Source organism: Carex rostrata, chromosome 24, assembly GCF_964058835.1.
Source record: "Carex rostrata chromosome 24, lpCarRost1.2, whole genome shotgun sequence".
In the NCBI taxonomy this organism is placed as follows: Eukaryota; Viridiplantae; Streptophyta; class Magnoliopsida; order Poales; family Cyperaceae; genus Carex; species Carex rostrata.
In genome coordinates, this window is record NC_135941.1 from 5,831,337 (window position 1) to 5,858,716 (window position 27,380).

General features: G+C 33.7%; 2 protein-coding genes across 21 annotated transcripts; both read right to left on the reverse strand.

Annotated features, from left to right (window-relative positions):
* Nucleotides 1–1,787: 1,787 nt before the first annotated feature.
* Nucleotides 1,788–25,692, reverse strand: LOC144575390 (uncharacterized protein At5g08430-like). 20 transcript variants are annotated; one of them, XM_078325510.1, is made up of 18 exons: nt 25,575–25,692; nt 24,937–25,029; nt 24,616–24,695; nt 24,050–24,243; nt 22,998–23,662; nt 21,842–22,056; nt 21,001–21,122; nt 20,642–20,701; nt 19,659–19,709; nt 19,448–19,519; nt 18,986–19,157; nt 18,428–18,472; nt 18,033–18,086; nt 17,555–17,608; nt 16,821–16,874; nt 16,099–16,152; nt 15,063–15,116; nt 14,015–14,737 (listed from the first exon to the last, which is right to left on the reverse strand). In XM_078325510.1, exons 2-18 carry the CDS (start codon nt 25,020–25,022, stop codon nt 14,340–14,342), a joined length of 2,430 nt encoding a protein of 809 aa, XP_078181636.1. In that variant the 5' UTR covers nt 25,023–25,029; nt 25,575–25,692; the 3' UTR covers nt 14,015–14,339. The 20 variants fall into 20 exon arrangements, with proteins under 20 accessions (XP_078181635.1, XP_078181639.1, XP_078181643.1 ...); XM_078325509.1 differs by lacking the exons at nt 14,015–14,737; nt 25,575–25,692 and adding an exon at nt 1,788–2,395 and having other exon boundaries at nt 24,937–25,469; XM_078325521.1 differs by lacking the exons at nt 14,015–14,737; nt 25,575–25,692 and adding an exon at nt 2,343–2,395 and having other exon boundaries at nt 15,063–15,132; nt 24,937–25,465.
* Nucleotides 8,819–9,812, reverse strand: LOC144575392 (expansin-A33-like). The gene is made up of 3 exons (XM_078325525.1): nt 9,668–9,812; nt 9,232–9,550; nt 8,819–9,128 (listed from the first exon to the last, which is right to left on the reverse strand). Exons 1-3 carry the CDS (start codon nt 9,798–9,800, stop codon nt 8,819–8,821), a joined length of 762 nt encoding a protein of 253 aa, XP_078181651.1. The 5' UTR covers nt 9,801–9,812.
* Nucleotides 25,693–27,380: the final 1,688 nt, after the last annotated feature.

Here is a 27,380-nt window from a genome sequence, read left to right on the forward strand (position 1 = left end):
AAAAAATAAGAAGCAAAATGTAATCGCAAGTCAAGCGCAGATGCTATACAAGTGAGCTAGTATGGCCCAATTTTTTTTTAATATCCAACATTAAATAAAAAATATCAAATACATCCAAGAAATGACCGATCTGAATATTTTTAAAAATACTCAACAAAGGTGGATGTATTTGATATTTTTTTATTTAATGTTGGATATTAAAAAAAATCGGTAATATGGCTCAAGCAATTGCTATGCGACAAGAAGATCTCATGTGAAGGAATGATGCAAATGCACTGCGATAATAAAGTTGCACGACACATTACCTCAAATCAAGTATTTCATGAAAAAGCTGAGGTGGATTGTCATTTCATACGTGAAAAAATTCAAACTGGAGAAATTAAGACACCATTTGTGAGAAAAAAAATTCAAAAACGCAAAAGAACTAACAGATGGACAAGATCTCCTGATTCTTTTGCTTATTTTTTTTTTTTTGGAACTATCATAAATAAGTATTATGTCGTTTTACTCTTTTATTAGTTGGGTCGCTTCTGATCCAACTTTTCCTTTTGACTTGCTTCTCCCGTTGAAATGCTTTAGAATTTAAACGGAAATAATGTCAATTTCAATAGAATTCATTCGACACTCGTAGCTTTCTTCAGCTTGCTTCTGTGCCATGACACAAGAAATTAATTCCGTTTTACTAATTGGATCGATTCTGGCTTAAAAAATGTAACACGTAACAGATTTATATCAAGACTCAGAAAGCGCTATGTATATTATTTTCCATCTTGTTGAAATAATGACTATAGGCCTCTGCATCTGGTAGCATCTACCATGATTTTCTCAAAAAAAAAAAAGACTATAGGCCTCTCTAGTCGAGGTGAATAAGAAAGAGAGTATAACTATTAGGCTGTGCTCCAATTACGCGAAGAGAGAGAAAGGAAAAAGTACTGTGCGGAGGAGAATCTCATTCCAGACCGTAGCTACCCTATAATTTCTCCTGCTCCAGAAGAGGTGAACAGAAGAGGGAAAGGAGGTGAAGACTTACTGTTCGGAGAGAAGAAGAAGGTTGTAAAGTGTTGTTTTTCTCCAAATTTTATCACCTCAAATCGGGATGTAAAAACACTGCTCGGAGGTGAAGCCACCTCCAATCAATCCCCTTCCTTTTCTTTAATGGGGGTTTTCTCTCTCGCTTCTGGAGTACAACCTTAAGAGTAAAGTTCAACTATCATGACACCACACAACTTGTCCTCTCATATCCCGCAACAATAACAACCTAGCACCGACTAGTACCTACCGGGATATCCCGCAGTGCTCACTGCTGACTAAACCAAAGACACTATGCTAGAATACTGCAAAATGATATCCTCTGTGGAGTTTTTCCGTGCGGAGCTTTTAATTTGGTCCGTTCGTTTCGGATCGGATGGATTGGATTAAAAATTCCGCAAATTTTGAGAAATTTTTTTTTTTTTTTTTAAATTCGGGCAAGATCTGATCTGATCCGTCCGATTCGAAACGAACGGACCAGATTAAAAGCTCCGCACGGAAAAACTCCGCATAGGATACGCTTCCAGAATACTGCACGGGGGTACCATCATCTTAGACAGACAGTTTTGGTGTCAGGAACGGGAATAGAATTGGGGGTGATAGAGGTTGATTTTGACTTGGTCATTTGAACTCATTGTTTGCCTCCACCTCATTCTTACAAACAAAACATATATACACCATCAACATGATATTGGTTAACTGATATGCACTAAATTAGCAAGTTGCAAAATTCACAGAGAAAGTTTATAGCACTCTAATTTAAAGTTACCAAAGCATAATGTACTCTTACTATCAATATCATTAGTAGAAACCACATATCACAACATAGTGTAGCATACATGATTCAAAAACCCGCACAACCTTGTGAGCCTAAATAGTAAGAAAGGACAACAAAATGTCAAATACCTAGCACCATCAGAAAACCACATATCACACAAGCACACTTACAACATGCGACGGTTCCACCAAAAACTCGCCATTACCACCCCGCCTTCCCACCCCTTCACAGCACCAGGGTAAACTTACATTGTGTTACGACTGGCTTCGGATAGCAATATGGCATCTCGAATCGACTGCCCCACCCGCCAGACTTCGAAATTTTTATCAAAGAAGCCTTTTTGTTCCCAAGTGCGCAGAAGTTTCATGGAGAAGGGACCATGTTGCATTCCCATTGGGTCCAAATAGTACCATTCCCTTATATTTTCAGAAGGCATCTGTGGAGACCCAGCATCCTCTGAGTCGGAGTCGGAGTCGGAGTCAGAGATGTCGATAACTGGTATCATAGCAGTAACCCGTTTCACAGCTTTGTTTGGCTGCATAGGTCTGCTACCAGAGTTAGATTTTAACGAGCCCGGTGACCTAACCTCTGCAAGGTTATTGTGAGAACATGAGATCAATATTATGTCAACTTCTTAAATTATCTATTATAATTTGCAAAATATAATCATGTTTTAAGTGTAATTGCAAATAACACCCAATATTTCTATCATTGCAATAACATCTAACACGTTTTATTTATTAAATTGTGCAATAACATCAACACCTTCCTGACATTTTAAAATAAACATTGACACGATGAAATTTAGCTAGTGACAAGTGCATTATAATTGCAAAAATGATTAAAAGGTAAAAATAATACCAAAGGTAAAAAGAAAAAATAGTTTGAGAAAGATCAAAACAATCCTATTCTTTCTTTAGAGTCTAGCTTTTCCACAGGTACTTCACTAACACAGTTGCCTGTTGATTACAACAACTAACAATTAATAGTGAGAAAAAGGTCTATAAGCTTTCAAAGTATACAAAACACCATAGACAAAACAAAAGCCCTTAGAAAAAATTTAATGTGTAACCCTCTTTAACATGAACAAAAAACTCCTCCCAAAAGTAGATGTAAAGTGCACTTGAATTTTGATCATAAGCAAAATCCATACAGGGCATTACACCACCTTCACGAAACCATGGACACAATCAATCAACCCTAAAATTGACTATTTTACCTAGAAAATTTTGAAAACAAATTTAAGCAAACCTATCTAATAACCGATCATGGAAATAAATCGATATCGTGAGAACAAACAGACAGGCAAACCACCAAATTGACCCAAATCAACGAAATTAGTCACAGAAACCTAAATTGCTTCGCCTAATGCAAACAATTCGTCTAAATTTGCCTTTCATGAGTCTCTAAATGGACAATCACATACAATTCTGTGACAGATGATAGAGAATTTACCGTGCGTTATCTCTCTCTCTTGTGACATCGCTGTTCCCGCAAGAGAGAAGGGTTTCGATGTACAAAGATTCGAGAGACTCGAGGGACAATCTGAGAAACACTGAAGTGTTGTAGTGTGTATGGGGATATATAATAGAATTCGTATCCCCTCAGGTTACCTGATTGAGCAGAATTGAATCGGACGGTCCGAAAATGGATTGGCACGCATCTCAAAGCATAAATAATCCTGCCCCCTCTGTTATCCCGAATCCTGACCGGCTGAGAGTAAATCTTAACGGTCCGTTTCAATTGTGTTGACTCAGGTACCTGGGAGGATACGGATCCATATAAATATATTAGGATTTGTATTCTTCAGGTACATCATGTACCGTACATGAGGCTACACTACGAAGGAACGGTCTGGATTTACTCTCCGAGGGTCAAAGAACTTTATAAAGGATCGATTTGAAATTCGTGCCAGAGTTAGAGAACGGTTCCCATTCTTTCTTTTTTCGAGAAAGGTTAAGATTTTCTAATTGCATCCTAATATGCGGAGATACGGATTCGAGATATTACACGCTTTAAAAGGATAGAGCTGTAACAGCTCCTCCGAGCCTAGTACAAAGTTTTTAATGTGACGTGGCGGTTTTTAATTCAGTTTTAGAGATGTGGAAGAATTTCTTATTTAGAAACTATGTATGAGAGTTTTTTATTAAGAAACTATTTATAAACTCTATGCTAGCTAAATAATTTGTTGAAATTATTTCTCTTTTTAATTTTATTGCTGACATGACTTAATAAAAACTTTAAAATTAATTTTAGGGATGCGAGAGTTAGAAAATTTGGAGACTATAATTTATAAAAAGTAGTTAATAGTTATTTAAAAATTCATTTGAGTTGTTGGGATGTAGACGCTCTTATTCGGCCCATTTACGGTGAAGGAAATTATTTATGTTTTGTTTTTTCTTTTCGAGAAAAAGCCCTTGAGCGGCTCTGGCTCTGTAAAATGACACATGTATCGCGTGATGTGTTTCCATTAAGGGCGGACCTACTATACAAAATGGATTGACCTCTATTTTTTTTTCAAAAACTATTATTAAAAATATACTTCTCTTATATAAATTATAGTAAAATGCTAGGGGTATAAGAAATTGACCCCCATATTTTTTTGAAATTTTATACTATTGACTTCCATTCTTTTAAAAAAAAAAAATTGTGTATAATTTGAGAAATTTCTAGCATTTTAAAACTTTCTTTAATGAAAAAATATATATCAAAACCTCACATATGGCACTTTTTATTTTATATTATCTTTCTTACTCATCATTCTTATTAAAAAAAATTTTTTGATCCCATTCCATGAATTTCTGTCTCCGCCCCTAATTTTCGTTCAATTAAAAATAACGATATGGTACGTTATGTAAATTGATTTGATCATGTTACCTGAGATATCGTGATATTATTTTCTTCAACATTATTTTTTATTTTAATTTCTTAATTTGTTCATATTTTCTAATTTTTTAATAAATAACTTTATATTGGGAAAATAATTAAATGTGTCAATTTTATTATATTTAATCACATAATATGTGATCATATAAGCACACGTGATGTTATTATTCATTTGATATAATTTTTTTTTATTTTAATCATGTTACGTTACGTAAAAAAAAATTGTATTATATTTTTTATTAATTGTATCATAATTAAAAAAAATTGAGATTTAAGATTCGTAATCATCTCAAATTATATAAAAAAAATGTTGATGTCCGGATTCCGAATTCCGGATTCTGGACTAAGGAATAAGTAAAAGCATTAGAGATTTTTATATATAAGATTCTACCCTAGAAGTTTGAAGGAGATTAACAGTAAAAAAAAGCAGGGAGAAGAGGGAGCTTCAGAATGGATATTATTAGATATCTATCTTGGAGCTCGCTCTTCTCCTAACACTCTCTACTGTCAATCTCTTTTTTGTTTTAATTGATAGCAAAATAAGTTGAAATAGGAAATTGAGTTTTAGTAATGATCTATTGGTATTGATCGACTTTGCCCCCCTCTGCATGTTTAATTTGTAATTCGGGTTAAATTTAGTGTTAAAATCAAAATAAATTTCATAAATTATGATTGTTAATTAAAATTATAAGTTAAAACGTTAGAAATTACAAGTCATAGCATTAGAAAATACAAGTCATCATTGTTTTTTTATCAAGTACCCAATTAGTTAATGGATTTAAATCTGATTAACTATTTAAACCCGATTCGATATGTTTGTTTTATTATTGTTTGTTCCCTGGCATCTGAATATAAATAAATTGAGGTGGGATTTCGTATTGTTTCGGCTCATTTATTCGGTCTTTCACAATAAGTTACTGACATACTTTTGTTTCGAAATTATAGTTTTATACAACGAAGTAAATGAATCTTAACAAAAATTAATTCGTATCTATTTTTCTTAAATCAGAAACATCGAATTCTCAAAGTTCCATATATGACATATCAAATGAAATCAATTTTAATTAGAAATAGAAATCAAGGTTCTAAATAGCGTTTATCGCGTCATAGCGGGGAGCCTCCAAAAAAAGTTATAGCGAATAGCGACGCTATAGCGAAAGCTATCCCAAATAGCGGTTTTTTATTTTTATAAAAATTGTATTATATATTTGTACTAAATATCAACATTATTTAGTCTCATAGAACAATAAATAATATCAAATTGATTAAAAAATTATAATATTCATATTGAACCAATACAAAGTCCAAATTGCGACTCAAAATATCTATAGTAATACTCAAGGTTCTAAATAGCGTTTATCGCGTCATAGCGGGGAGCCTCCAAAAAAAGCTATAGCGAATAGCGACGCTATAGCGAAAGCTATTCCAAATAGCGTTTTTTATTTTTATAAAAATTATATTATATATTTGTACTAAAATCAACATTATTTAGTCTCATAGAACAATAAATAATATCAAATTGATTAAAAAATTATAATATTCATATTGAACCAATACAAAGTCCAAATTGCGACTCAAAATATCTATAGTAATACTCAAGGTTCTAAATAGCGTTTATCGCGTCATAGCGGGGAGCCTCCAAAAAAAGCTATAGCGAATAGCGACGCTATAGCGAAAGCTATTCCAAATAGCGTTTTTTATTTTTATAAAAATTATATTATATATTTGTACTAAAATCAACATTATTTAGTCTCATAGAACAATAAATAATATCAAATTGATTAAAAAATTATAATATTCATATTGAACCAATACAAAGTCCAAATTGCAACTCAAAATATCTATAGTAATACTAATATCATAAACTATCGATCTTTTTCTATTTAAAATATCTTCAACATCATAACATAATTTATCTTTTTTCTATTTAAATTTCAAAATAACCTAGAAATTGAAAAGAAAAAAAAAATCATACTTCTAGTAAAATAAACAGATGATCCTTGAAGAAATTCTTGTTAGTCCCTAAAATTTTCATAATTTAGAAATTATTTATTTGATTTATCATCAGTTAAAAAAAACCAAGAGCAAAATGAAAAAATTATTATAGCGGACTTGAATTTGATATAATGTAATATTCATCAAAATTAAACAATATCTTCACAATTTATTTATTTTAAAACTCATATAAATTGAAAAAAAAGGAGCAAATGTTGCATAGCGCGCGCTATTTGCGCTACACGCTATATGCTATAGCGGACCGCTATTACCGCTATAGCGTCTGTAGCGCAAATAGCGTGTTTTAATGCCATAGCATAGCGTTTGGTCTCCAAAAACGCTATAGCGCGCTATTTAGAACACTGAGAAATACATTCAAATTACTTAATAACTACATTTTTCATAGTGAGGGATCTAAATGCGTGTTCTATTATATTTACAAAATAAATTTGTGTGAACTTATAATTTTTGTAGACCATTGGACGATTTTTTAAAAAATAGAATCAATTTTAATTATTTTAATAAAACAAACACTATTGATTTGTTTTTTTATGAAAAGCAACTCCACCGATTTCTAGGTGGAGGGAGAATTTAATTTTTGTTCTACGAAATCTGCATTGTTTATTTCTAGCTATTCTTCCCTCCACTGAACCTAATTTTTATAAAAATCAACTCAATGGTGCTTGTTCTGTTAAAATAATTAAAATTGATTCTATTTTTTTTTTTTTTAAAAAACCCATTCTACTATAAGTCAAATGAAAAAATACTTCAATAAATGAGAAGTAACAATTTTTTTCATTTAGTCACAATCATAACGAGAACTAAGAATTGTGTTACAAAAATAAGTGTCATATTACTTCTTTGGAACCATCTAATTATATGTTATCATTTTAGCTATCAGATTGGTTTGGTGAACTTATATTTCAAAACATATCGGATTAACTTAATGGTCATATTTGGTTGAGTAAAATTAATGAAGATTAAATTGCTTACTCTGTGTTACTCTTCGTATTTTACAGTTTGTTTGATAGTTGGAGATTTGAAGGTATGACTTAAAATTACTCTATTTGGTGGAGTAAGATGTTGGAAAATGTGTTTTTATTTTTTTGTGATAGTGGATCATATAAGTGGAGTAAGTTAATCTACCTAGATAGGTGGAGTAAGTTACTCCGGATTATGTCACTTCTTACTTCTATTTTACTCCTTATTTAGCTACTTAAGTGTGGAGTAAGGGGTTTACTCCACCTCTTACTCCACAACCAAACATGACTAATGAGCTTAATTCTAAAATTTATCAGATTGGTTTTAAATAACAAATATATATCATTGAAACCGATCTACTTCAATACTAGTGATACCTATACATTCATGCAAAATTTATAAATTTTCAAATTAATTTAGTTTGTAAAAAAAAAGAAAAAAAAATGAATGTATTAAAATTAACTTATAAATTTTCTTTTTTGACCGCTTAACTTTATACTAAATTAATTCGAAAATTAATAAATTTTGTATCTAAATGTATTGTTCGTGAAATAGATTGGTTTTAATGGTTTGAATTCATCGTTTAAAATCAATATAAATTTTAAAGTTAAATTGATTAAGAATTTTGGTGAACTTAAAGAACACCCTAGTTCTCTTCTAATTATAATAGGATAGAGTAATATCATATTGAGTTTGCAGGGACATTTGTTTTATTTTAGAAGAACAATCTTGAAAGCGTAAAAAATTGTACTGTGAACTTTAATTTTTTTTTCCCTTGCAAATGTTGGTACAAAATCATGCTGAATTACAAGGAGGGCCCATTATAAACAGATATCTAAGCCGCATCCATAATTAGAAAACATGATAGTCATAATTATAAAAACAAAAACAAAATATTTCTGCTTGCCAGTTTGCCATCCTACGGCCCTGTATATTTCTGCTTTAATTCTTCTTGGCCTTCAAATTTTGCTTAAAACGCAATGAAGGAAGAATAAGAAAATAGTTCCTCCGTCAAGGAAAAAGATTCTATATTTTCCAAACGCCAAGTAAAGAAATACACTAACCATAAATAACTATACAAAATGATCAAAATTTTGACCCGGCACCAAACATAACACCTGACATAAATACTTCAATATACATTAGAAGCTAGAAGTTAACCCAGCTGGTACTGTAGGTACCACTAAACCACCAATTACTGGGTGCCACATCATAGGCGGTCACCGTCTTCCAGTCATCAGTCTGGATGCGAAAGGAGAGACTCTGGCCGTTGAGGTACGCACCGCTTTGCCAGTTCTGGCCCCAATTTCTTGACATTTGCATCCAGTCTGTGTTGGTGCCTTTAATCCACACTGCACTAATAACACCACTGCCGCCGACATTGCTAATCGACACCAACTCAAAGTACGAGTTGCCGTTAACTGTGAACCTGATACCTCCCGACCGTTGACAAGACACCCTGCCATTTAATAATTACTGTTTACATTAATCATATTTTCTGTTTTTTGTTTTTGTTTTGGGGGTGGAGGTGAGGGGCCTGTGTATAGGAACAGAGCTTGTACCTTCTGTATTGAACAGGGATGATTCCAGCACTATAAACTCCGATGACTTCCCAAGCAGGCTGCGCCATATCAAAATGCTGCCTGGGTGGATTACACCAGCCACCGTTGTCACTCGGTAGGTTGTAATTTGGTGGGCAGAAGTTGGTGGCGGTGACAGTGACTGACTGGCCAGCCTTGCACCACTGAGACTTGCTCTGATCGCATGTAATTTGGTAGCATGCCCCGCACATACCGCCATCATTGAACAGTGCCGTGCTCAAGGCTGTCGTCATAACACCGTAGCCGGCATTGTACAAGTTACCATAGCCACATGCTCCACCTGCATTATATTGCCAGAATAGAAAACTTTGGCATGAGCATCATAGATGTATATGAATTGATGGTTTTTGGTTTTATTGAAGAAAGAAAAAAAAAATATATATATATATATACTGACCCATGGTCCCAGATGCATCGGCACCGCCGTAGAAGGTGGCAGTGGCTGATGTCCACTGAGCCATTGATCCTCTCCATTGAACAAATGCAAGGAGCAAGCTCAGGAGTAATGCTGATCTCATTGCCTTCTCCATATCTCTTCTCAATTAGTTAAATTTAACAAGGAATGAATATGTTTGTTGATATGCCTTAGACTAGCACCAAGTACCTATTTTATACATGCAAGATGTTCTAACTGACTAAACCGCTATCTTCTCTTCTACAAATAAAGAAATGAGAAAAATCAATGGCCATGTGAATTGGTAAAGAATATCATCATGAAGACAATAAATTAAGGTCAATTAGCTATTCTTTAATTTCCTTCCCATTGATTCTTTTCACATAAACATGCAATGTCTTATAATGGCTGGCCTACCAACTACACAATATTTGGGCCGGGCTCTTAAAATTGTTACAATCTTTGTATTTGCAACCTTGAACCTTCTCTTCTTTTTTTGCTTTTTTTCCTCTTTCTTTTTTTGTTTCTCTTTCTTTTTGAGACATGTATTAGAATCATCATGTTTTACTTCATAATACACTCAAGTGGATAAACAAATAACTATTAACCCAATTATATTCTTGAAAATTTACATACAATCATTTTATTTCCCTAAAATGATGATCATGCATAATAGAAGCAATAAATTTATGTTCTGCGAACTATAACTCATCGTACATATGAATCCTATGAGATGATAGTAATACAGATTTATAAAAAAAAAAAATTCAAGTTGGTCCAATTTGTGGTTTTCTTTGAAAATTTAAAGAGCAATGGTGAATGTAGAGACACTAAAGCTATATGTCTTTTTTTTTAAAGGTCACTAAAGCTATATATCTGCTTTCGCATTTCTTAAAATGATGATATATGTCCAGCAAAGTAAGCTAGGTTGCTATATTATTTTACAAAGCTGAGACTAGCTAGTATCTATATATATCAACAAATACATACATGATTTTACTCTTTCAAAGAAAAACTTACTAAAAAAAATTAAATTAACATATTTAATATCAACAAATACATACATGACATTAATTGGTGTTATTAAAAAATGAACTTAGTATCTAATATCTGACTAATATACTTGATAAGCTAATTATTATAACTTGATTCTTGCATAAGTCAACTGGAACTTGTCTGAGAGGGCATGAGAACATGTACTCCGTAAATAATGGCCACCAACATTACACCGAAAGGTCTGAGAAATGCAAATAATAACACCGCCAATAGAATCATGATTTTCTGTGGTTATCAGAGTGTGGCTTCATGTTCTGTTCAGTATGTATATTCAAGTTCGTATTTGCTTTGGCACCTTCCTCTTTAACTTTTAATTTTGTAATTTATTAAGCCATTCCGTGCTCTTTTCCATTTGTTAAACATTTTGCTTGAGATCTATATCATAAAGAAACATGAGCACCGGAATAAACGGTCAAACCTGCTATCAGAGAATATAGAATATCATCCTTTGGAATTTGTGACAACACATAGTGGTGAATAGTGTGTTGCAACTCGGGCGGGTACGGGTACCCCGGGTATACCCGTCTCGGGTACGGGTATACTCGGGTACAAGGGTATTCGGGTACGGGTATGGCGGGTATAATTTTCAAAACCCATACCCTACCCGTCCTATACCCTTACCCGTGTACCCTTGACGGGTAAAGCGGGGGCGGGTACGGGTATTTTTTTTTGCTGGTTTTTTTGTTTTTTTTTTTGTTGGTTTTTTGTTGGTTTTTTTCTGGTTTTTTTCTATTTTTTTCTGGTTTTTTTTGTTGGTTTGGGAGGGAAAAAAATCAGATTTTTTTAATTTTGAAATGGGATGAACAGTGGTCGGGTATACGGGTACGGGTTTAGTCGGGTACGGGTAAACTCGGGTAGGGTATGGTCGGGTATTGGTCCAAAATAACGGGTCCGGTCCGGTTTTTGCCTGTACCCGCGTACCCGAGTACCCGACCCATACCTGGGCTCAGGCACGGGTACCCCGGGCGGCGGGTACGGGCGGGTATACCTGACCCGGGTTTTTGCCAACCTCTAGTGGTGAAGAAGTTACTTAACGACATTCTTTGGATGGTTTGATTGAAATAATAGAAAGGAAAAATTAAGCCCCATTAACTAGTAAGAATTACAATGATTAATGAAGGTCACGGTTAGAATGGTACGTGATCTGCCGTGATTCTTTGATGATCCGCTGCACATGGCCGCAATTGCTCTGCAACTACCAGTGTGTACACACTGGTGCTAGTTTGCTTCGTAACTACCATTGTATACACAGAAAAAAAAAAGAAAAAAAAAAGCAATTGTGTGCGATTAGTAGGGCTACAAACGAATCGAACCAAACCAAACCTATCATGATAGTTTGAGTTTGGTTTGAATTAATTTCGAACTAAGTTTGGTTTGAATTAATTTCGAATCGAATTTTTTACGAACTCAATTTCGAATATTTTACGAACTATTTTATGACAAGGAAGAGTGATCGTAGTCACTAAAAGCGAAAGGTGAAAGTCGTCTAGGATTTTAGAACTGACAACGAGGGTTACGACTTACGAGTTATGATTTATGGCTGAGCGACCTAATGTTTTAACTTTTAAGTCATCAGCGAAAATCAACGGTTCACGTTAATTTGAGATTCAAACTAGAATAGTTCGCGAACCTATTTCTAACGAACCAGGTCCAGTTTGAATTTTGTTTTAATTAATTTCGAATTATTTTGAATCGAACTTTTTCGAATCAAACTCGAATCGAATCACAAACTACGAATTTTTTGTGCATCCCTAGCGATTAGCATCCAATTGTTCAAATATTGAATTTTAAGATCCGAATTGTCATCTTAATGTGATCTACACACCGATATCTTATTGGGATAAAATTTAATACTTTTAGATTTTATTTATGGTGTCAACAAATATTGGTCGAATGGAAGTATTTCCAAATCTATATCTATATTAATTAAGAATTTATCTCTCTGTGTATTCTACACTTCATCACTAAAAATTAGTCTAATCTATTAAGATTAATAAATAACGGGTGTATAAGATAATTATGGCATGAATAATAATTTGCATAACCTAGCCTAAATAAAGAAATTATATAAATTGTTGCATACGTGAATCCTCTATAATCATAAGCATTATGTATTTTCATAAATAACTCCAAAACTAGCCGAAATTTTTATTAATAGGAAATTAATTAAATAAATATCGATAATGGAGAACGAATCTGAGTTTTTTCGAGATATAAGGAAAACGTGATAGTGTATAACGTTCTCTGGACGTTATAGACTATCACGGTCAGAATTAGTGATAAACTAATTAACACACTTATTAATTAACTAAAAAAAAATCACTGGAGGTGATTATTAATCACGTCCAGCAGCTGCACTTCAAAATTTGAATGAAATGAGAAATCATGCATAGTCCTGCTGGACAATCACGTCCAGTGATTTTTTTTTTTTTTTGCTTTTTTAGTTAATTACTAAGTGTAAGTGCGGAGATTTACGGTTAATCTTGACCATGATAGTCTATAGCATCCAAAGGACATTATAAACTATCACAGTTTTCCTATATCTCGAAAAAACTCAGATTCGTTCTCCATTGTCGATATTTATTTAATTAATTTCCTATTGATAAAAATTTCGGCCAAATCTAGCATATATCAGTTTCATAATTAATAATCTTGTAAAGCAAAGATACGAAATATTTCTATAAATTGATGACGGAAGTTTTCTCATTTATAATAAATTGGATATTAGGCTAAACATATTTTGTTGAAGCTCCAATAGTTTTCTTGGATTAAAATATTTCTATAGGCCTCTAGATGAGGTGAATGAGAAAGATAGTATAACAATGTAGAAAATTAAAATATCATGACACCACACAACTCTTCCTCTGTTATCCCGCTACAATAGCAACCTAGCGCTGACTGGTACCGGGATATCCTGCAGCGTTCTATGACTAGAACAGTGCCCCTGGTACCATCATATTAGACAGACAGTTTTGGACTCATTGTTTGCCTCCACCTCAAACATCGAATTCGGATCCCCTAAAGTAAATGGTTTGAGTTTGGATTCGAACCGTATCTGCACAAATATTAAAAGGGTCCCGCAAATTCTATCACCACGGTCCGGATCCGAACTCAAATTTTGAGTTACTTTAGGGGATCCACTAACTTTTAGAAGGATGCTTTAGGGGATCCAAACTCAAAAAGGATTATTTTAGGGGACCCATTTGGAAGGAACTCAACAGAAGGATATTTCAGGCAGGGATTCACTTACTTTTTAGAGATTCTTACAAACAAAACATATAAATACCATCAAAATGATATCGGTTAACTGGTATGCACTAAATTAGCTGAGTAGCAAAGTTTACAGAGAAAGTTTATAGCTCTCCAATTTACAGTTACCAAAAATATTATGTACTCTTACCATCAACATCTGCTGTGACAAAAATGTAAAACAGGGCCCACAACACAGTGTAGCGCACGAGATTTAAAACCAGCACAACCTTGTGAGCCTAAGCAGTAAGAAAGGGCAACAAAATGTCCAATACCTAGCGCCATCACAAAACCACATATCTCACAAACACACTTATAACATGGGACGGTCCCACCAAACTTGCCATTACCACCCCGCCTTCCCACCCCTTCATAGCACACCAGGGTAAAATATAGACTGTGTTATGTCGGATAGCAATATGGCATCTTGAATCGACTGCCCCACCCGCCAGACTTTGAAATTTTCATCAAAGAAGCCTTTTTGTTCCCAAGCGCGCAGAAGGTTCATGGAGAAGGGACCTTGCTGCTTTCCCTCTGGGTCCATGTAGTACCATCCCGTTTTACTTTCAGAAGGCATCTGTGCAGACCCAGCATCCTCTGAGTCTGAATCAGAAATGTCAATAACTGGTGCCATAGCAGTGTTGGGTTTCACATCTTTGGTTGGCTGGATAGGTTGTTGAATTGGTGTTTCAAAGCAATTGTTAGGTTGTTCTATTGCATGGTTGCCCCTGCTAGAATCAGATTTTAACGAGCCCGGTGACCCAACCTCTGCAAGGTGATTGTGTGAACATGAGATCAATATTATGCAAAATAGATGTGTAGAACAATTAGTTGTGTAAAAATATAGTCATGTTTTAAGCGTAGTTGCAAATAACTCCCAATATTTCTCTCATTGCAATAACATCTAACACGGTTTTTTTTTTTTTTTAAATTGTGCAATAACATCAACGCCTTCCCCATGTTTTAGAATAAACATTAACGTGATGACAATTCAGCTAATGACAAGTACACTATAATTGCAAAAATGATTAAAAATTTAACATAATGCCAAAGGTAAAAAGAAAAAAATAGGTTGAGCAAGATCAATACAAACCTATTTTTTCTTTAGAGTCTAGCTCTTCCACAGGTACTTCACTTACACTGTTGCCTGTTGATTGCAAAAACTAACATTTAATAGTGAAAAAAAGGTTTATAAGCTTTGAAAGTATACAAAACACCAGAGACACGAAGTAACACATGAACCAAAAACAAAATAAAAGCCCTTCGAAATTTTGCTGTATAATCCTCTTTAACATGAACAAAAAAACTCCTCTCAAAAGTAGAGGTAAAGTGCACTTGAATTGGAACTAGAGGCACTGCTACTACACTTGCTTGGTATTCATCTCCCGGAAAAGACAAAAAAAAAGTGCACTTTACTCAGAGCAAAATGCTCATGGAATTCAAGACTTCATTACTTACAATACAATTTCTGCCATGTATAGCCTTACAAACACTGGGCGGATCCAGAATTCTCATCAAGGGGGGGCAAAAAATTATCGAATCGGGTTTAAATCCATTAACTAATTGGGTACTTGATAAAAAATAATACTTTGACTTATATTTTCTAATAATCTGACTTGTAATTTCTGATCGTCTAACTTATAATTCTAATTACCAATCATAATTTAAGAAAATTATTTTTATTTTAACCCTATATTTAACCCAAATTAGAAATTAAACATCCAAAGAGGGGCAAAAAAATTTTCAGAGAGGGGCAGAGCCCATCGAAATCGACAAATCACCACTAAAACTCAAAATCCGGGGGTGGGGGGGGGGGGGGGCGCGCCTGCCCCCCTCTGGTTCCACATGGGTCCGCCCCTGCAAACACACTGAGCTATCCAATGCAAAATATAATTTTGTTTTAAGTGTAATTGCAAATAACACCCAACATTTCTATCGATGCTATAACATATAGAACGTATTTTTCAAATTGTGCAATAACATCAACACCTTCCCAATATTTTAGAATAATCATTAACGTGATGAAAATTCAGCTAATGACAAGTGCACTATAATTGCAAAAATGATTAAAAGGTAAAAATAATGACAAAGGTAAAAAGAAAAAATAGGTTGAGAAAGATAAAAAAAACCTAATTTTTCTTTGGAGTCTAGCTCTTCCGCAGGTACTTCACTAGCACCATTGCCTGTTGATTACAAAAAATAACATTTGATAGTGAGAAAAAAAAGTTTTATAAGCTTTGAAAGTTCACCAAATTTTCTATCAGAATTGATCATATTAGGATTTAGTCATACAAAACACCACAGACACAAAGTAACACATGAACAGACCAAAAACAAAACGAAAGCCCTTTGAAAGTTTGCTGTATAATCCTCTTTAACATGAACAAAAAAAAACTCCTCCCAAAAGTAGATGTAAAGTGCACTTGAATTGGAACTAGAGGCACTGCTTCTCGACTTGCTTGGCATTCATCTCCCAGAAAAAGACAAAAAACTAGTGCACTTTACTCAAGAGCCAAATGATCATTGAATTCAAGACCTCGTTACTTAAAATACAATTTCTTCCATTTATAACATAGCCTTACAAAACAAACTGAGCTATCCAATGCAAAATATAATCATGTTTTAAGCATAGTTGCAAATAACACCCAATATTTCTATCATTGCAATAACATCTAACACGTACTTTCAAATTGTGCAACAACATCAATACCTACCCAATATTTTAGAATAATCATTAACATGATGACCATTCAGCTAATGACAAGTGCACTATACTAGCAAAAATGATTAAAAGGTAAAAATAATGCCAAAGGTAAAAAGAAAAAATAGGTTGCAAAAGATCAAAACAAACCTATTCTTTCTTTAGAGTCTAGCTCTTCCACAGGTACTTCACTGGCACCATTGCCTGTTGATTACAAAAAATAGCATTCAATAGTGAAAAAAAGGTTTATAAGATTTGAATGTATACAAAACGCCATAGACACCAAGTAACACATGAACAAACCAAAGGTAAAGTGCACTTGAATTGCAACTAGAAGCACTGCTTCTAGACTTGCCAGGTATTCATCTCCCGGAAAAAGACAAAAAAACTAGTGCACTTTAAGCAACTTAGTATCTACATACTTCATTACTACCAAACAAGAATGATTTAAAGCGACTTAGTATCTACTTTGTTTTTACTTCACTATCAAATGCAAGGTAAGTTTCTTCTTTAAGAAAAAGATAAATTAATTTAGAGATACCAAAAAGCAATGCAAGTGTGTAATCTTATTATTTGTTTGGTGTGTTTACTTTTAAGATGGAACAAGATCAACATTCTTATTATTTGTTCTGAATTTAAGTGTTGAATTATTACTGGAAATAAAGAACATGGTCATGATGGGCACCAAAAACATGCGCATGTGGAAACAGTAGTTCGCTAAATTCAAACTGTCGCAGCAAATTTAAACAAGAAGCAACTGGTTCAAACAAGAAATTGTCATGCACCAGTCAGGTCATTGTATAAATCTACATTGTAACCTTCACCAATAGCATTCCATAAAATAATATTTCAAAGTATAAAATAGAACTGTCAAGAAAAGTTACCACTTGTTTCAGGTTCTATGCCAACATTATCTGCAATCCTTGCATTTTCACCTCCTGGAACATTTAACAACTTTTAGAGCAAATGCAAGGTAAGTTTCTTCTTTTAAGGAAAATATTAAATTAATTTAGAGATGCCAAAAGGCAATGCAAGTGTAATCTTATTATTTGTTTGGTGTGTTTACTTTTACAAAAGAACAAGACGAACATTCTTATTATTTGTTCTGAATTTAAGTGTTGAATTATTACTGGAAAAAAAGGGCATGGTCATGATGGGCACCAAAAACATGCACATGTGAAAACAGTAGTTCACTAAAATCAAACTATCGCAGCAAGCTAAAAAACAAGAAGCAACTGGTTCAAACAAGAAATTGTCAATACACCAGACAAGTCCTTATATGTATCTACATTGTAACCTTCACTGATAGCTTTCATAAGATAATATTATAAAGTATAAAATGTAACTGCCAAGAAAATTTACCACTTGTTTCAGGTTCTATGCCAACATTATCTGCAATCCATGCATTTTCACCTCCTGGAGCATTTTAACTTTTAGAGCAAATAATAGGTTCCTGCTCACAAAACAGCAACTATATGCTACGGTATGGTGCAGGTACAATTCTTTTTCCCTTTTTGGAACAGCTATGCAAACTATAATTTGATACAAACTTCAGTGTGAATTAATTTAATAAAAAGGAAAGCAAATTATGAGATAATATTGCAGCCAAACAATGCTAACTAAGAGCTACAGGATATAAAACCAAATTTAATACAATAAGGACCAAATGCTATCACGTTTGGTATAATAGCACAGTCCATGGTCCTAAAGAGGAAGCAAAAAACTTGTAAAGAAATCAAATTTGATCAAACAATTACCTTCTAATGCTAGCTTTTGATGATTGGCTTCAGTTTTTGCATCTAATGAAATCAAGTTATAACAACAATCAGATCTAGTACCAGCCTGTCACAAACCCTTCTTAGTGCAACATTAATATTAAATTTTGAATTTTCTTTTCCTTAACTTCAGTTTGTCTAGTTTTCTATTTGTGAACTTAACCCAGATATCCAACATAAAAATGAAAGTACGAACTGACTGACATCTACCATACCTTCAATCCATCAAGTAAAATTTAAAAACTTCTTTTTTTGCTAACTTCAGTTTGTTGTGTTCACTATTTCTGTATTCAACTCGTAAACTCATTCATAAAGATACAACTAAGAACAAAAGAAACTAACAAAACACAAAAACAATGATAAAGCAGACTGGCAATAAGTGGGAATAAAAAAATAATACTTTTTCTGTAAGGGAGCCCCTATCTATCGTACCTTATTCTAAGAATGTAATCAAGTTCAAGGACAAAAAAAACAAGGCATAATACCTATCTCACACTGGAAATAAAAAATAAGCTAAACATTGAAGGCCATAAAACTAGCCTTTACTTTGTGCCAGAGAATTGGATAAAGAGGTGATAGTTGCCTCTTCCTTCTCTTCCTTCTCATCTTTTTCTTCTTCAGAATCAGCAAGTATAAGTGGCATTTCTTTCTTAAGTCGCTCCTGTTCTTCTGGCTTTCGCAACAAGTCTATTCTACTAATATATTCAAACATTGTAATGCACAAATGAAAGAGTCAAGGATATTATGTTTTATAGCTATATGTTGCAGGTTCACTAATTGTACAGATATATTGATGCTAAGTTTACCCTCAATCGAGGCATAACTGCATTTTTAAGGATTAATTGAGCTAATGAAATCAACAAGGACTTGGCAGAATTATAGCTCAACAAGCATCTATTCAGAAGCTGAGTTACAAAAAAATAAGGCATTAAATTTGGCTTAATTGCGGATTTCTCAACTTATAAACAGTCTTGCTAATCACAAATCAGGAAGTAAAGGATATTCTCTGCGCCACCCTTTCTCACTTGCTAGTTGTTTCAATTTTGTTAGCCTCGCTAGCTCCTTTTCTATCCACTGCAAAGTATTAGCGAGAATGTGTCATGTCACATACAGGGATCCAAGATAGATAGCCTAGATACTAACATATGATCTGGAAGGCATTCATAATTTCAATACAAACAGAGACAAGAATCTTAAATTTGTTCATGCTTACATAGCCTGTGATGTCTTCATGTACATATTTAAGCTTTTCAGCCACTTCGCCCTGCCAAAAAAAACCATTGTAATAATCAAAGAGGAATGCCAAAAGGGACTCAACTTTTATAAAAGGCATGCCAAAAGATAGTGCAACCTATGCTAGACAACAAGTTTTTAAACAAGTCAACTTCTTTTTAAGGCCAAAAGGTGTAGGCTGAGGAGAAAGACAAACCATGAATATATATGGTTGGAGGTTCAACTTAGGGGTGTTCATCGATTCGATTTGGTCCAAACTGAATTAAAATAGGCAAACCAAAGTTTTATTTGGTTTTCAAAAATCAAACCGAACTGAACCGAAATAGAATAAGAACCGAATAAGAACCGAACCGAACAAACCGAAGTAAATATCGGTTTGTTTGGTTGAACCGAAATAGGATATTAATCATAAAAATAAACATAATTTGTTAATTTTTTTAAAATGGATTTAAAATATTTGTTTGGTTCAGTTTAACCGGTTTTAAACCGAACCAAGCACTATACATTATGCTGTAATTTTTAAATTTTTTTAAATGTTTGGTTCAGACGGAGGATGGGCTTAAAAATTTCGGTTGATTCGATCTAACCGATTTTAAATATCTAAACCAAACCAAACCGAACCGTTTAAACCAAACTCTCTCAGTTCGGATTAAAACTGATTAAACCAGAACCAATGAACACCCCTAGTTGGATATTCTAGCAGATTATCAACTTTGGAAAGATGAGCAAAAAATTTGGGCTTCTTTTAAGGTTTAGACAGTATATAAGCTGAACTAAATTCTTGAATGTAAAAATGCCAGACAAAAATTATAGTTTTGTAGTTCAGACAGTATATGAGCTCCACAAATGAAATTAAATTCTAAAAAAAACTTCACCATAAACATAACGGATACTTTTCAAGGATAAATCCTGGTAAATAGATAAGAAAATATATGTCAAATTAAATCCACAAAAATAACTTACCACAGTAGGCATTTTGTAGAGACCCTTTTGAACCAATTTCCGAAGATCTTCGACATCTTCCTGTGAAACAAAGGGTGTGTTTTTGCCATGTCAGCACATGAACAACCAAATAATTATTACATTGAATCTTCTCTGCATATTCATTATGCCAATAAAGACAATAAAAGTTTGATGCTAAGTATACCAAGATGGACCATACAGCAATATAGATCAAAAATCCTCAATATTTTATTTGCCACCAACAAAACCAAGAATTACAAATGATCTCTGAACATCTATAATGAATGGAACTGAAACTATTTATCAATATGGTGCAAAGAGGTCGATAATAAAATAAAAATCTATAGATAGATAAGTACATCACCAAAATCGTCATCAGCCAATGACGATAATTTTATATCCTTATGAATATTGGAGACACGTATTACAATGTCAGTGCTCATGCCTCCAACCTGGTACATCTCTGTGTCTTTTTTCACATCTGACATAATTACAAGAATCAACTGGTCATCTACAAAGTAATACTATTATATATGGAAGCAATTGAACTTTTGGGGGGTGATGTATATATAAAAAGAAGAAAAAGCGGAAAAGGACTTGTAATTAACTGACACCAAAATTGTTGATTCGTTTCGACCAATCATTAAGGTCTTATATTTGGTACTGCGCCGGCTTCTCACTCAGGAGTGCCATTTACTCAACATATGATACCACACAAATCCTCTTCCCCAAGCAACACAAAAGGTTTGGAGAATATTTGGCATATCAAGAATAATCAAGACGAAATTTAGTTGAATCTTCTAGAGAATAATTGGTTGCTTGCTTTATTTATTTATAATATTATAATATAGTTATTAGGAAATAATATCTCACAAGAGTTAGGTGAGATTTAGATATATTGAGTCCAGACAAGACCCTAGTTTATATAAAAGGACCCTTCCATCATTGTAATGCATGACCATTGAGTATAGCTGTAAAGCTTCCTTGATTTAAGAATTGAGAGCATCTCATTTAATATATTTTGGTCATATATAGTCTTTTTCCTCTTAAATGCCTGGCCAGCCTCAATCAACATATATTACAGCTGAGCTTTTTTTTTCTATTTTCTTTTCGTTAGTCAAACGAAGCGTTAAATGATTTGAGGATAAGTGCCTCACAATATCTTTCAAAACTTCTGAATAATTTAAAAAGTGTGTTTACCAGTCACTTGGCCAATCTGATACAGATTAGGTGGGGTTCCATAGAATTCCTTCGGGTGATGTTTGACCCTCACAAAGCATCCAATGATTTTTTGTTCAAATGTGTCAGGATTTTTCAAAAATTGTAGAACTAAAGCCTGTCTCAAGTATATTAACTTGATGTTTCCTCTGACAAGAGTTGCTGTACAAGCTTTCTTATCTTCTGAAATTTGTTCCCTACAGTCCACATAATTCCAGTTAGACCTTGAGTTTTGCAGTGCCAATGCATAGTGGCCTTTTAACTAGGGTATAACAAATATACAATTTTAGCAGCAGTATGAATCAAAAATCAAACTAGGTCAATTGGCTTGGCTCTGTACCATTTTGTTCCATTTCAGCAAACTCCTATCCCTATACAAGCCACTACTCAAGGGATTATACCTGACCAGTGAAGTGTAATACAAGCTGGTTAGTATAGATATCCTACCAGACCAGAACAGTAACAGCTGTATTTTATTTTGCTACTATCTACCATAATATTATAGTACTGATATCCTACTGACTGGTAAAGCACCACTCTCAACTACAGGTACAGAACTGACCAGAAAATTAAAAGAAACACTGGAGTGAGGCTATGATACTATGCATAGTGCACTTTGGTCCGTACTACGAATTCATATCTTCATTTTCAAAGTCTAAATAGTCGATCCGAACCTTTCATCATGATCTCCATATGATAAAGTGCTTGGTGACCAAATTTTGCATTTTTTAGAACTTTTTTTACTATTTTTTTAGATATGTAGAAATCACTACTTTCGGGTGGTCTGGAATCTTTAGATCAAGTGACTTTTTACCTATCTAATAAAATAGTAGAAAAATTCTAAAAATTGTAAAATTTGGCATCCAAGAACATTTTCATATGTAGATTATGTGAGCGGAACACATCATCTATTTGAACTTTGAAAATGAAGATATGCATCCATAGTACGAACCAAGTGCGCTATGCATAGTACCATAGCTTCGCCCCTACCATAATATTATAGTATTGATATCTTACCTGACTAGGTGAGCACAAGTCTCAACTACAGGTACAGAACTAACCAGAAAATTAAAAGAAACAGTATATAACAAAACGAAACCCATATCATGCAAAATACCAGACTGGGACAGCAACACACCTGACATGCTGCAAACGAGTAGTCCCTCCCATATTGACCTTCCTCTTCTTAAAAGACACAGACTCCTCTTCCGGTTCTTCATCGCTGTCAGAAAATAGTATTACATCATCCTGGCCTCCTGGAAAATGTTTATCCAGCATTTTGTAAATCCTATTGAACTTGACTCTCCTTTTCCCAAAGAGTGCTCTGAGCCTCTCATCACACAGAACAAATTTCTTCTTCTTCTTCCCAGGTTCATACAGATTATTTCTCTGAGTGTACTCCTTCACCACCGTCTCAACATCCCCTTGAGACAAGGGCACCTCGGCTTCCCTACCAATAGATACCAGAAAACCAATTAGCTCTTCTGAGCCCCACTTAGTAAAACTCCTCATCTTCGACTTGCATTTCTTGTTTGACAAGGAAGAGTCCACCTTCAATTTGGGTTTAGATTTTCGTTTCCGGGATTCCTCTTCTGGCAAAAAGGAGGCACTAGAATCAGGCTCTGGCGTGGGATCATAATCCTCCTCAGAAATGCTTTTATTTTCAGTGCCTGTTTGATTGAATCTTCTTTTGGCTGCTTTGAGGTCAGACGGAGTGAGTAACTCATTGTCCTTGATGATGTACCAGTAGTCCCTAAAAAGGTTCTCAGCGAGGTTTTCTGGGTCATCAAAATCAATTTTTTCCTGAAAGTAAACAACAACTAGGTTAGCGATAGAAGAAGTGAACCTTGCGAGCATGTAATGGTGCTCAGGATGGCATATCTTTTCCTTAGGTCAAACATTTATTTTTGTTAGTAAAAATGAGCACTCGAAGTCCAAGAAAACTACGAGAAGCACAAAAAAACAAAAAATAGGAATCTCTAATTTGAGTGTACCAGACCGAAGTGCCACAGTAAATGCAGTTGCTTTAGTAATTGACTGATTATACATTCAATTTCACTAGGTTAGAAAAATCAACAAAGGAAACCACCACCATTACATTGTGAGTAATTCTTACGCTACAATTCTACAACCTTCAAGTAAACAATTATACAAAACATAAAAAAAAAAAAAAAAAAAAAAAAGGGTTACCCCATCAGAGTTGTTATCTGTAATTTCTTCAATAAGAATGGTGAGTCTGAGACACATTCTGCAAAAACCTTTGTTATTGTTTCTGACTGGTGCAAATTCAGCCTCTTTGACACAGGTACGGCAAACAGAACTGGTGGGACAGCAATAGCACTGGAAAACCGCCTCCTTGTTGCAAATAGAACATGAATGCCAGGCTGTTGGCAAATAGGAGAGCACACCATTGTTAAAGTTTCAATAAAAAAAATTATCAAAATAAATATGCCCCTGAAAAAGAGAGATATCAAATGTATCCACAAATGTTTCACATGCCTTTCCAATCCAACTTGCTCTACAGATGCCCAAACAAACCAGTCTCCCTCCTCTCTTCATAAAAGAACGAGAAAGGAGGGGCGTCTTGGCATCTTTTAAAAACAAGCAAGGAGGTTACTAGAGATATTGTCCATGCTTTTAAGGGGTACTTCTGATATTTATCTTTCTCTTTTGAAGGGCCAACTTTCTAGCAAATTCAGAAGACGAAACTTCACATTTTTTTCTTGAAAAAAAATGAAATTAACACAATTACTCACGACACTCCCACTTATTATCATCCACCAGGAAAGATTCGTCCTTTTGTACGCAGTTAGGATGGTATGCCTTTCTACAGTTTCTGAAAATTAAATTAAAATATAAACATTGATCATCAACTTTTTGGGGTAAACCTTTTTTAAAAATCAAAATTACTTTAACAAGATACAGCAAATTATTAAAAACATGAATTTTTGTGGCGTAGGTCTCAATACATGATAAGCCCACAATTTGATTTGGTGCAAAAACCAGTTAACATGGAAAATGACACTTACTGAAGACAATTTTATTCCAAAAAAAAGGGAAATAAAAGAGAATATAACTTGAAATCGCACACACGAAGGTCCCCCCCATCTTTGCATGAAAAGCATAAGTCCTCTCCCATATCGTCATCTATTATCCTTCCCATTGCAGACCTACAAATTCCCACTGAATTTATCAAAGGCGTAATTATCTCAAATAACATATTACAGAAAAGAATAAAAGAAAGTAATGATCAGAATAATTATATAACCCTCTGCCCTCCAGCAAAAAGCCCAATTTTTTCATATATATCCCTAGCTAAAAGAGAATATCTCAGGAATCATTGGGAGTATCACCTATCTGGCCTATTTCAAAAAACTTCAGAAATAAACAGTCCTCAGGTATTTTCAGATTTTAGATGGGTAAACACAAAATTGAACTGGTAAAAAACCTGAATTTAGTGTTCCTTTCCACTAAATTCAGCTCAATATTGCAACACTCATCCAAATTAATCTATAACAAGAAAACAGAATCCCTTCCAGTTCTAAAAATCACTGATTGAGAAAAAGAAGAAGGCTGGTGCAATGTAAATGTGCCCCCTGATTCCATTTTCTCTACAGGCCCCGAAGACTAAATCACAAAAGCACGATTTTAATCAAAAGTGGTTGTCTTTCACAATCACCCCCAAAAAAAAAAAATTGCTTCTCTAAAACCCTACCTCCCTACTGTTAAACAGAGACGGAGCGGTTTATGATCGGAAGAGAGAGTCTGGGATAGTGAGGAGTCGGTTTCACTATTCGAGGAAGAAACAAGCTGCTGAGAAGAAGAGAAGCAACTTTTTTGGGCCGTTAATGGGCCAGCTATTACGAATCCGAATCAGCCCAGGTATCTGAGGTGCAAGTGTTAAATCTAGACCGTTCTTTTTATGTGGCACGAATCTCAAAGCATACTCGTACCATTTTCATAAGCACCGGATCAAATTGGACTCAGCTGAGATTAATCTGGACCGTCCATTTTTTTAGATTGTACCTCATATACCTGGGGGAACACGGACTCAGCTATTACTAACTAATAAAGATTTTTTTTTTGGTTTAATTATTACAAATTTACAAACGTTATATAAATTAATTGAGAATAAGTACCACATATTGCAGGATCTAATAATAAAAAAAATCACATAATTGATTATAAATCGCATTTAATATTGCACGAAATAAATCTCATCGGTTTATGATATTTTATAAATGTTTTTTGTGTTTTGTATACAGGTAAGCAACAGCTAACGTATGGTCTTCATTCTATCTCCGAGTAAGTGCCCTCAAGTCACGCTATTGTTATGTCTTAATTATGAGTTATGAGGCACGCAAAAGAAATACATACCCAATTAGAAATTCAAGAAATATATCAAAATATATATATATACTAAATAAAATAACAGCTCTTTTTTTTTTTTTTAAACATTCTTATTAAACAAAATGAATAACATAATGAACTGATCCAATTAGAGTTATTTGATTCGGTTTATGATTTGTATGGATGATTTATTTTAAAATTCAATCCATAGATCTAAACTGACACACAGATCTTAATACAAATCAGACAATTTTGACCAGACATCGAATGAAATTTTATCTTTAGTAAATACTTTTACAAAGCTGTAAAAAACAAACAATATATCAAGCCATTTCAGCCCTTTATAATGCCTCTCTACTAGTGTTAAATAGCATATTTACTAATCTATTTTATAGTTTTTCGATGATGGCCTTTTATATTTCAGTCCATCTAATTACTTACAATATTGATAAATACGAGGTTCGACACATTTACAAACTATTAAAAAGTATACAAAGAAAAAATTAATGGCACAAACTTAAGAATAATAAGCAAGTAAATTTCCATCAATGCAAAAATTCAAATATCGAATTACGATCTATCTTAGGATAGGAAGTTAGTATTTCATGCAGAAAATACTGACAAAGCAACAAATCCACCAAAAAACCAAACTTTTTGTTGATTTTGTGAAAATCTAGTATAACTGAATTTTTGCTAGATCCGTGATGAAAATCTAGTATAACTGAATTTTTGTTAGAGTTTTCAATAGTAAGTTATTATGTGTTGTTAGTTTTTAAGTTTGATTTTTAGTTTTTTCAAGTTACTTATTATGTGAAAGATGTATTATAAAAAGAGATTGCATGCTGTCTTTTTCTTCTGACTAAATTTTGGATAATATATGAAATGTTTTCTTATAATCTTATATTTTCTCTCTTCTTTGTCTAAATTCTCATCTTAAATTATTTAATATCTCACTAAACTAAACAAGACATGTACATATACAGTATAGTTTGGAACATGTTGTCGTCAACCCGACTGCCTTGTTCTCCGAGGAAACGACACTACTTGATCTAATTTCCTAATTTCACCATTGCAATGATGTGAAATTTTTATATTACTTGACGAAAGATACTTTGATCCGTATAGATTCTATCAATTCTATGTAATGTCAGCACTTTTTTTTGGTAAACTA

Coding starts and splice junctions, on each gene's coding strand:
- LOC144575392 (XM_078325525.1), bottom strand. CDS start 9,800: ATGGAGAAGGCAATGAGATCAGCATTACTCCTGAGCTTGCTCCTTGCA. Junction 9,551..9,667: donor CGATGCATCTGGGACCATGG/GTCAGTATATAT, acceptor AATATAATGCAG/GTGGAGCATGTGGCTATGGT. Junction 9,129..9,231: donor ATCCCTGTTCAATACAGAAG/GTACAAGCTCTG, acceptor ATTAAATGGCAG/GGTGTCTTGTCAACGGTCGG.
- LOC144575390 (XM_078325504.1), bottom strand. CDS start 25,079: ATGTTATTTGAGATAATTACGCCTTTGATAAATTCAGTGGGAATTTGT. Junction 18,473..18,985: donor TTCTCTGGCACAAAGTAAAG/GCTAGTTTTATG, acceptor ACTTGATTTCAT/TAGATGCAAAAACTGAAGCC. Junction 16,875..17,554: donor CATAGAACCTGAAACAAGTG/GTAACTTTTCTT, acceptor TGTAATCAACAG/GCAATGGTGCCAGTGAAGTA.